Below are 12,207 nucleotides of genomic sequence, written 5' to 3' on the forward strand. Positions count from 1 at the left end.
ATACCGATCGTTTTCGACGAAAAGATTCCATAGTAATCTTCCCCTTAGCCAATGGACAAAATACCAATCCATTTTGGCCAAGTTTGCTTATCGCCAAGATCCGTTCTCCTCTTGTACGTTCAAGAGAGAGACAGAGAGAGAAAGAGAGACAGAGAAAGAGAGAGAGTACTGATAAAGGATCGGCAACAATTAAACTCCGAAAGTTATACTCCCGTCCGGTAGGCGCCGGCTAAGATAACCCGACCAATCAGGGTAGCGAGCACTCTAACACGAGCTACGAACGAAACACAGTCGTTCCATTAGAGTTAATCTTCGGTCTTTGGTAATTAAACGATTTCGTTGTACCTACCTTTGTTCTTATCCAAGATACCGATCCTATCTTACACTTATTTAAACTTTCTCTCTCTCTCTCTCTCTCTCTGTTTTTCTTTCTCTTTCTCTCGACATTTCGCACTTTTATTAATCAAATTTTATTGCATATATCCCTTTTATATAATTTTATTTCAAAAATCACTGTATCGCTTCGATCCTAATTCGATTGCCGCGACGACAACAGCGAAGTTAAATTACTTGGAATAAAATTTCTGTTTTTTTTATTTGTTTCTTTTTTTTTTTTTGAGAAAATTAAAGGTTCTCTTCAAGATGCGTACGTTAATCACATTGAAAACAAAAAAAATAGAAAATAAAAATAAAAAATTAACAAGAAAAAAGTCTGGTGGCTCCCGACCAGTATGTATTATAACGTGATTCGAGCGACTCGATGATCACAAAACTATCTCTTACTTTTTATCCTCCCTTCCTCTGTGTCGTCGTTCTCTTTTATTTTTTCTTTCTCTTTTTCCTTCCTTTTTTGTTCTCTTGTTCCCTTTCTCTTTCTTTTTTCTCCTCGAACCCAAGATCCCTCCTCCTCTTCTTCCTCCACCAGTCTGTCCCTGTCGCCTCCAACTTCCTGTGATCTTCTCCGATAGACGTAACGAGATCCCAAGTCTCTTTCTCTCACGCGATGTCGTAATAATTTACTTCTCTCTCTTTCTCGAATTTCGAGAGTCTCTCTCTCTCTCTCTCTCTCTTTTTTCCTCTGCTTATTCCCCTCTCTCTCTCTCACCTCTCTCTCTCAAAAATCATATAATCAAATCGTATTATACATGATTTGATATATATTGTAAATATATATATTATATATTTTTAATATTTAATATATATTACAAATGATTTGTTTTTCAAATATTTAATACCTATCGATAATAACTTTTAATTCATAAGATCGATAAGATCGGACTTAAAATTTCACGATGTTCTGTTTGTTCTAATATTTAATAAAAAAAAAAAAAAAAGAGAGAAAGAAAAAGAAAGAAAAATAGGGAAGAAAGAAAAAAGAAACCATTTCTGGATCAACCCGATCTTATATACAGACCGAAAATGAAAGATACATACATACATATATACATACATACATACATACATACATACATACATATATACATACATATATATATATATATATATAAACGACAGTTTTATATTAGATTTATTATATCGGCATATCGTTTAAAATGTCAAAAATATCGACAGGTTCCGAACCGTTATCCTTTTAAACGATAAACGTTGACGAATTTATCCATTAACGAGAATTCTCTCTATGTTCTCGCACAGTTCCCCGGGAATACTGGCTATGATTAACGCGAATTAGATCGTAGATCGGCAAATCCATTGCGGTTACGCCGTTGCGCCAGTGACAGCTGCTCCTACGCCCGTGCAAGTAATTAACGCGGTTAGCAATTAATAATTGAGGGCGCCGTGCCGATTACATTTTGCAGCCCCAATGTGTGTAGCAGTATCTACACACTGGCGAATGTTCGGTTCGACTTCGACTCTGACCCTCCTGCCTCACCTCAACTCACCCCATTTCACCCTATCCGATCTCACCCCCACCTTCACCACCCCCTTTCCCCATTCGACTCGATGATACAACAACCGTGTATTTTCCTGCAACCTGGGACGCATTACTCTCATTGTTATAGAAGTCAAATGTAAACGCGGATTTTGCTCATCGAAATTTTCTCTTCTAATCAACGATCAAGTTAATGTATCATTAATATGAATTAATAGAAATTTATGAACTCGTCCGTAACGATTTTTTTACCATCGATACATTTATTTTATTCTGAAATAATTTTCTTCATTCTCCTAAGATAATATAAATAATATAAAATACGGATGTAGATAATTGCTTCTTCTTAAAAAGTTTTGCCTTGAAATATTGTCTCACGAATGTTCTTTTATTCATATTCGTATAATTGTTAATTAAATATAAATATATGTGATATAATTGTGTTAGTATATTTATTAAATTATATCTATTATCGATTCTAATATCATCGTGTTATAATTATACTGTACTATAACCGTACTCTTAGTAATATATATTCCATACCATACTATTAGATAGTAGTACAGTATAATCAAATTATCGTGTAATATTTAATTATCGATAATTATACCAATACAATTCTATTACATACCGATCGTATAATACTCTTTTGGATTTAAAACAAAGAAAAAAGACAAGACAAAAAGAAGCATTTGAAAATCGAGTATAATGTAATAGAATATACGTGTGACTCGATACAATACAATGTTATTAGTTGTATGATTTTGTACAAGTTACAAAAAATTTAACCGTAGAATTTATATGATATGAACGAACGGATGCACGTCCGTCCGATCGTTACCACAAGATTTGATCGAAATAATATCGATTCGATATAAAACGTCCATCTTTATTCTCTTTGCGACAAGAAACTGACTCCATTAACGTTCCGTCGCCGATCGTGCGTGCGGTCGACCAAGATCAACTTCCTCCTCCGTCGAAGACGACATAAAACACACAAACACACACACAAATACACACACACATACACGAACGTACGCACGCATGTATTTTCTTATCAATCCTAATACATAATACATATCTAATTCCTTTTTTAATTCGTTCTTCCGCATGTCGAACGACGAAACTGATTAAAACAACGATTAATACATATTAATACCTATACACACACATATATAAGTATATATGTATGTAAAATATCTATTGATCTAACACTAACAAATAGATATAGAAGATTCCTTTACCCTTATTAAAGAACGACCGAACTATTTGAATGTAAATTCGTTTGATTTCATCTTGTTTGATGCTTTCTTTCTATAGACATAACTAATCTCTAATGCTAATCTCATATAAACTAACACGCGATTACAGTTTAAGAACTTGTCGTCGTCGTCGTCGTCGTCGTTGTTGTCGTCGTCTCGTTCTAGTTATGATAATGATTCGAAAAAAAAAGAAAAAAACAAGATGGAGAGGAAGTAACCCTTTGGATTAAGTAGTTTAACTTGTTCTTTGATTTGTATTAATAAAAACAGTTTCTTCAAACACCGATCGTTTGACACTAGCTCGATCGAGAATGATCGATAACTAACTAATTTCAATTTAGATCTTCTCTCTCTCTCTTTTTCTTTCTTTGTTTTTTATTTTTTTTTTTTTGTTACAAAGATACAGATGTAGTTGTAGATTCGAAGAATTTCAACCGCGTAAATCGTCGATCCATTAAATAAAAATATAATGGTCTCGTTATCCGTTCGATTTCCGCTTGTAAAAAATCTTAAAATATTACGGTCGATTGTCTTACATACGATCGATAATAAAGGAGAAGAAATCGTTCGGAATATACCGTTATAATATACCTAAGCGCGATTACGATCTATAGAAACGATTTGCTATCTCTTCGAGTAACGATCGCTGTTAAATCTTTCATAGTAAAATGATATCTAGTTCGAGATTTATAAAAAAAAAAAAAAAAAAGAAAAAGGAAAATAAAAAAATCGAGAAAAAATAGATAAATAAATAGAAAACAAGAGAGAAAAAAGAAGAAAACAAAAAGTACACAGACAAACATATATGTATATATAAACAAGATGTAAGTATCGGGAAGAGAAAGAAAGAGAAGAGATAATTCTGGTTAAAAGATAATCTTTATCACGAAGAGAAGACATCGCGTATTTACATAGAAGATTCACGATGACTCGAGAATATCGCGATATACCTGTGTATGTACCAATAATATCTCGGACGGATCGAAGTTACAAATCATTTTCCGTGCTCGATCATCCAGAGCGATGTACGCTTTGCTTCGATCGTTTTCGCATAGACGAGAAAGAGAGAAAGAGAGAGAGAAAGAAAGAGAGAGAGAGAGAGAGAGAGAAAGAGAGAACCGGTTGAAAGAGAATATATACCTAACGTAGGCAGGACGTCGAACGATATAGTAGATATATAGTAGATATATCCGACATAGCTTTGGTGATCGTGTTCGAACGGTTACCAGTAGGCGTTCTCGTACACAGAAGTCGATGAATCTTTAAACGAGTCGAATCGGTGTACCCGAGTGAGTGAGATAGATAGAGACAGACATAGAGATAGAAAGAGAGAGGAAGGTTAGAGATATCGAAGTCCGATTTCCAGGCGTCGGATTCGAGTCGTTTGACAGTTTAAAAGCCAAGAAGTTTGTGCTGAGAGGGAAGAGCCCGTCGGATGGCTGGTTGCCGGTAGAAAGAGAGGGCTGACGGGATAAGAGTGGGAGGATTTCGAGGAGGGTTAGCACCCCTCCCTGGTGACGGTGAGACGGGGAAAGAGGTGATGGTTGGCAGTCAAAGCAGGGGGTGGTACGCTTCTACTCCTCTTGCCGATGTTTCTGATGCTGGTTACTGAAAGTGATGGTGGTGGTACTACTGCTACTACTGCTGCTACTGCTACTACTGTTGCTGCAGTAGTGCTAGTAGTGGTGGTGGTGGTGGTGGTGGTGGTGGTGGTGGTGGTGGTGGTGGATGAGAGAACGCGACGGGAGGGTGCGGACTACATTATGTACGGGACAAGGCTAAGCTGTTAGGTAGCTGAATTATTGAGACCGAGTTATCTCGTCTCTGCCTACAGTCATCTTGTTACTTTAAACGCAGCTGCTGCTCGCTTGGACTACCACCGAGACTTTGAGCTAGATTCGTAACACGGATTCACTCCGTGGCGGATATCGTCTCTCTGAAAACACCCTCTCGCGACGCCTTTTCTTTATTTCTTTTCTTTTTCATTTTCTTTTTTTTTACTTTTTGTTCCTTCTTTCTCTAATGATTTTCTTTTTTAAACCTTTTCCAAAAAGCTTCTCAACCTTTTAACTTGCGACGTATCAAACGTAATATCGTTTAACGATCGTTTTCAATGAACATTTTCTATTTAACTGGTTATTTATCTCTACTAGAGAACGCATGTATGTATGTATGTATGTATGTATGTAAATCTGAGTCGCGAGACTTAATTAGAAAGTAACATCTCTATGTGAACAGGATGCGATATAAATGAGACGAAATTAAACACGTCGTTGATTATTATTGAACTTTTATTTCGTTCTCGCGTTTCTATCAAAAGAAAAAAGAAAAAAAAAAAGGAAACGAAGTAAAAAAAGAAAGAATCTATGCATATGCACGACGCGATGGAATATTATTCCAGGAACCAACAAGAAAGACGTTTTAAACAAAAAAAAAAAAAAAAGAGAAAGAAATATTAAAGACCCAATCGATTTTCCACGAACTATTTATAGGATAGATATAAGTTAGACAAAAAAAAAAAAAAAAAAGAAAAGAAAAAGGAAGGTGAGGAGGAGGAAAAAGAAAAGAATAAGAAAAAACAGGATAACACAAAGGATAACTCGAGGTCCATTTCCCAAGAAGGAATTTCCAATTCTTTCAGCTCGGTCTCGTTTCTGTTATCACTTGAATCCTTCCTCGGTCAGACCTATCCATGAGTTTACCGCTTTATCACATATATATATATATGTGTTTGTGTGAAACATACATATATATATATATATGTATGTACCTATTTATCTACGTACATACATGTATGCTTAGGTAGTTACCAATACATATAAGTTTTTTCGTAGAAGGGCCAAAAGAGGTAAAGAACGATAGAGGGAGGATAGCAGCTTTTAGAAATTCACTCTGCGGTGGCAGGTGAGTTGGAAGAAGGAGAGCAAAGAATAAGAAAGATTACGTTGGTATTAGTGATGATGTTTATGATGGCGATGGTAGTGGTAGTGATATTGGTGGTGGTGAAACTGATGGAGCTTGTGGAATTGTTGGAGCTGGTGAAGCTGGTGATGGTGATGGTGATGGCGATGGTGGAGAATGTCGCCGTGCTCGTCTCGCCGTCGAGACGCCCCTGAGTTGTATTATCGAAAGACCGCGCCACGAACGGGGCCCCTTTTATCTAAATGACGTGTTTTCGTCCTTCCTTATCTTGAAGAGACTCCATACAGTTCGACTCCCAATGCGCTCTTGAGAGAAACGTATATACATATATATGTATATATATGTGTGTGTATATATCTATATATGTATGTATATATATATATGTGTGTGTGTTCGTATGTATCGTGTGTATGTTTGTATCGTGTGTATGCGTAAGAGAAAGAGAAATAAAGATCTGCTTCTTTTCTCTTTCTCGCTTTAACACAAACCGTTCGGTTGCTATTAAAATTCCGATGGTGGCATCGAGCACGCGTTTTCTTTTCCAATTCTTCCATTTCTCTCGATTTCTTTTGCTCGAACGAAACTATGCCTCGTTAAATTCGGCCATTTTAAGTGATGTTACTGACGCGTATGTGTAGATATATATATATATATATATATATATATATATATATATATATATATGTAGTATATATGGTTTGCATTCTAATACGTAGCAGGTACGATCAGGTGTTCTCTTCTCGATTACACGATCGGATTATTTGATAAGAAACACACTTCGATGTATGTATTAATAATTATTACGAATTTAAACAGAGAAATTAATGTATGTGGTATATGTAAATACGTAAGTACGTAGTAATATGTAATATGTAAATTGCTATGATCATCTAATAGAAAAAAAATAATTAAATAAATAAAAAAGAAAGTAATGAATTCAATATAATCTATATTAATAATATATATTAAATATAATCTTATAATATATATAGTTGAATCAAGTATCGTTGTAATATACGACGATTTACGATTTTACCTTTCTTTACAAAACTTCGACGATGCGTACTCTCCGATAGTTAAACTCACATTAAACAGCTTTTGTTATTATCGTCCTTTATTAAATCTTCGAAAATTGTTATGTTTACGATTGATATCGATCGTGTCTCTTTGTTAAAGATAACATCTTTATATATTCCTATACACATATACACACTCATATATACACACATATTATTCATACAACACACTTATTATTTTCCAAAGATTTGGTTATTCTCCAAAGATAAAATGTATCCAATATAATTATATTATATCGTTGTTCGGCTTTCAATCTCGGTTTTCGTCGAAAAAATAACGAAGATAAGGGTCGAGAAAAAGTTAGGAGACAAGGAAGAGACGGTCAATGTTAAAAAAAAAAAAAAAGAAAAAGAAAAAATAAAAATGGATTATTCCCGTTAATACATACATACGTACATACATAGATGTATCTGTATTTATAAAATGAAAATTCGTCGACTTACCGCCATTTCGTTCGTCTATTTTGGAACCATGTTTTCACTTGCGCATCCGTCATCTTCAAGGACTTGGCTAAGGCCGCTCTCTCGGCCGACGCGAGATACTTCTGTTTATGAAAACGTTTCTCCAACTCGGCGATCTGTATCCTTGTGAAGCTCGTTCTTGGTTTCTTCCTCTTAGGTGGTGTCCTGTTTTGATAGGGATGACCGATTCTTCTTGGAAATGCTCCAGCTACTGCTTTTCGACCGAACAAAAATAAAAGGACATCGATAAGGACCTTTCGAATGTTTACTGTGTATAAATGTATATTATGTGTAAGTAAATATATATATATATATATATATATATATATATATATGCGAAGATAAAGAGAGAGAGAGAGTTAATTTTGTATATAGATATGTATAATTTTCAAGTACGATATATACGTAAAAGATACACACGTGTGTATGTTTCTTTTATTACCTATATAATTTAATAGAATAAAGAGATACGGAATATATATCTATTTTTTTTTTTTAAATAACGAATCAATCTACCTTTAGTGATTCGATCACGTTATCAATTATCGAGAAAAAAATATCTCCCATTTTATTCTTATTGCTTAACAAAAATAAGAATAAAAATCGATAATTTAAATCGATTTAAATCGAAGCTCATAGGAATCGTGGAGCTCGGTGGAATCTCACTTGTATTTGCTAACAGGTGCGTTTGATTTGCCGTAAAGACATTAATAAAATAACCGTTAATCCGATATCGTTTGCACCAGTTCCATTACACACTAGCAAGAGAAGTCGGCAGCAAAAGATACGAACAGGAATCGAAATAAATTTTTATCGGGAGGGAGGAGGGTTTTAGAGGGGAGGGAAAGGAGGGCACTTATGCGAAAGTAACCGTGTAAATCGCAACAGGGAACTCGTTTGCGCACTCGTTATCGAAATGCCACCTATCCGAGGCAATTATCGCACGCACTATTATATCGAGAATAGCCAATATATTATATTATACATATGTATATTATATCCGTTCCGCTTAGCACGAGATATCCTGTTTATCTTCGACTATTTAAATAGTCCATCGAGAACTGTCTTTAACAGAAGGAGAGAGAAAGAGAGAGAGAGAGAGAGAGAGAGAGAGAGAGAATAATTTATACTAATCTCGTTACACGAAGAGCACCGATCGCAAATAGATCGTTCGATCGACCATTTGTTTTTTCTTTTTCTTTCTTTCTTTCTTTCTTTCTTTCTTTCTTTCTTTCTTTTTTTTCTTTTTTTCGAGACATTTTCGATAACTCGATATCTCGATCATTACGATTATTATTATTACTTAAGATTTTCTTTTAATTATCATACGAAATATGAACGAATGGAATTATTTAAATGTGTTTACTTTTATACGTATTTAATTAATTTATAACTATTATATATGTGTGTGCGATTGATTGACGAATAAATTAATATATTTAATTATTGTATATACTACATTGATATTGCTTGTATTAGGTTGGAAAAAAAGAATGAAAGAAGAATTCTATTCTCTCTTTATTTATTTTCTTCTTAATCATCCAACGAAGCGAAAAACGATGGACGAAATTAATTCGAGAAATACGTTATTGTACTTAATAAATTTATAATAATAATTATTATTATTATTATCATATGTAACGATTGATCGTATTAATTAAGTTAAAATAGGACCTAATTGATTTGATTGATTGGTCGTATCGTAGAATAAAAATTTTTTCGGCTTAATAAAAAAGACAAAAACAACTACATAGATAGATAGATAGATAAATAGATAAAGATAGAATAAAAATATTCTGTAAAGGCTACGAAACCGCAGGAGTTAAGCCATCCGTGAGTTCGAGGAGTACCTGACAATCATCGTCAGAGTATCTTTAGTCACGTATTTACGAGGACAAAGATGCGCACGACGAGAACGACTTTGCGGTGGCCTTCCACGGTCTATCATTTTCTTTCTTTTTGTTATGGTATCTCCGTCGAGTGTACGAGAGGTCGATCTTTTCTTAAAACCCTTGAATAAAAGGAGAATAAACCCGAAGGAAGGATATATTTAAAATTTTTTACTCGAATTTACATGGGAATGAAGAAACAGTAGCGAGATAAGTATATAAAATTAATGAACACGTTTTAAGACTTTTTTTAAACGTTTTAAGATTGTTCAAAACGATTCAATGAAATAAGTATCAAACGAATATAAATATCTTTCAACAATATCTAATTATCTTTCGATAATTATTTCCTCATATATCTCAGGAAGAATAAAACTCGTGAAATTATGTTAAACAATCACTGTAAAATCATTGTAAGAATTTTCTTCTAAGTGTAATAGTATTATATATATATATATATATCGTATGTATTAAGAAGAATACGTAAAACTCGATAAAGTAATTCGATAACTCGACAGTATAGTAGAGAGGTGAGTACTTACTTACTTCTGTTAGCTATTCAATTCGATTAGGTAGGTGTCGGTATAAAAATTGATACTCGATCTCGAGATGGTAATAATACGATCGAGAAGAGACGATCGTGTTAAGTGAATTTTCCAGTAATACTATTAACGCAATCAACTTATGAAAATTTATTTGTATATTTGATTTTAATTATCGCCGACATCGTACTCGAGAGTTAACTTTCGAACGTTAACTTTCTTTTGCTAATATTTTTTATTTCTTTTTTCTATTCTTTTTTTTTTCGCTATATAAGCGAAACAATGTCCATCTTCTTTTTTCTTTTCCATGGGAAATAATCTTAATCTTTCTTTCTCTATTTCTTTCTTCTCGATGTACCTACGCGCACCTCTTTATCGAGATCATTAAGCAGCTTATCTTCGATAAGTGGTAACGGCGCGCGAACGTCTGGATCTAAAACCGCTTTTAATCCAATAAGAACATACGTATTACCATTCGTAATGAGATACAACTATAATAAACGATTATGGTTCGATGGTTCGACTTAAAATTATGAAGGCAAAAGAAGAATCGTCCGTTGAAAGAGTCATCTCGATAAAATTCTTGATACGTATAGAAAAAAGAAAAAGAAACAAAAGAGAAAAAAATTGAAGAAATATATATATATATATAAATATATATATATATATACATATATATTAAAAGTAAAAAAAAAAGAAGAAGAGAGAAAAATTTACTAGAGAGTATATATACATATAAAAATACATATATAAAAAAAATATACATATATATAATAAAAGGAAAAAAACCATATATAAAAATACATATAAAAAATATATATATATGTATATATTATATCCTTTGTACCGATCGAATAATGTGATCGAGATTTCATTCGATCGTGTCTCCTGTACCGCGAAGAGTACAAAGAATCATTTTGGTTGACGCACCTTTCTAGAGACCTTCTATCTCTCTTTTCTACCCACACGTTTAATACGAGTACGTACTCGATAAAAGGGACTCATTTTCCTTCGGCACGAAGTCTCTCATTACGTCGGCATAGCTAGTTCTCTTATTCTTCTTCTTCTTCTTCTTCTTCTTCTTCTTCGTCTTCTTCGTCTTCTTCGTCTCGATCGAAGGATCGCGTGCATCCTTCTAAGGTTTACATAGCCGAGCTGTACTAAGAGAAGCTTCCAAGATGTAAAGACGCGAATATGTCTCTCCTCTTGAGACCGTTCAAATATCCTTCGTTATACGTACGTATATAAAGATATCTATGTAATATATAGTTATACATACGAATAGAGTATGCAGACAGTACTCTACTACCTTCCTAAGTACCTACATATATTTAGAGATAGGCATTGAGAAATCGACGATGTATTTTAGAAATAGAACCAAACTGGTATTGAAATTTTATGGTTACCATGATAAAATAGTATTTCCAATATCGATAATCGTATTTTTATAGAATACAATTTATGGTTAGGCAGAGACGTATATGTACCTAATATAACAGCGAGAGTATTAGTTAATGATAAGATTAAAACAATACTATTCAATGAATCTATATATATATATAATATATATATGTATATATATATAAAATCATATAAAATCAAATATAAAATCATGAATGAATTATCCTTATATATATATATATATATATATATATATATATATATATATATATATATATCATTTATTCTTCTCCAACCATTAACTGTCTCGTTTATGACCGATTATTTTCATATGATAGACGTCGATAGAGATCTGTGCCCAAGTAGCAGGATAATGGAAATGCAATTTCGAGATTAACGAGACCGATAACGAGCAAGAGAGAGAGAGAGAGAGAGAGAGAGAGAGAGAGAGAGAAAGAGAAAGAGAGAGAGAGAGAATAAGCTGCACCTACGGTGCGGAAAATTTCTTGGAAAATTAAATTTGACGCATAACAACTCCTCCTCCTCCTTCTCTTCATTCCTCCTTTTCATTCTCATCCTCCTCATCTCTTTCCACCCTCTATCCTCCTCCATCTTCCTCTACAACTTCGACCGTAACCAACAGGAATGATCGTTAAAGGGTAAACGGCCATCGGCTGAATATTACCCCCATTATCCGTCCCTCTTTCAACCACCCCCTTGACACCGTTCACCCTTTACCTATCCCCGTTACCTCTCGGCCCC

The 12,207-nt window shown here is 33.8% G+C and overlaps 1 protein-coding gene across 2 annotated transcripts in view; it reads right to left on the minus strand.

Annotated features, from left to right (window-relative positions):
- The window catches only part of LOC127064232 (homeobox protein 9), a 67,224-nt gene that overhangs the window by 2,937 nt on the left and 52,080 nt on the right, over window positions 1-12,207 (minus strand). The window contains exon 3 of one of the 2 annotated variants that reach the window (XM_050994998.1): window positions 7,596-7,824. In XM_050994998.1, coding sequence (XP_050850955.1) covers window positions 7,596-7,824 — 229 coding nt within the window. Of the gene's footprint in view, window positions 1-7,595; window positions 7,828-12,207 lie in introns of both variants that reach the window. The other variant, XM_050994997.1, reaches the window with a different exon arrangement.

Source organism: Vespula vulgaris, chromosome 5, assembly GCF_905475345.1.
Source record: "Vespula vulgaris chromosome 5, iyVesVulg1.1, whole genome shotgun sequence".
NCBI classification, from domain to species: domain Eukaryota; kingdom Metazoa; phylum Arthropoda; class Insecta; order Hymenoptera; family Vespidae; genus Vespula; species Vespula vulgaris.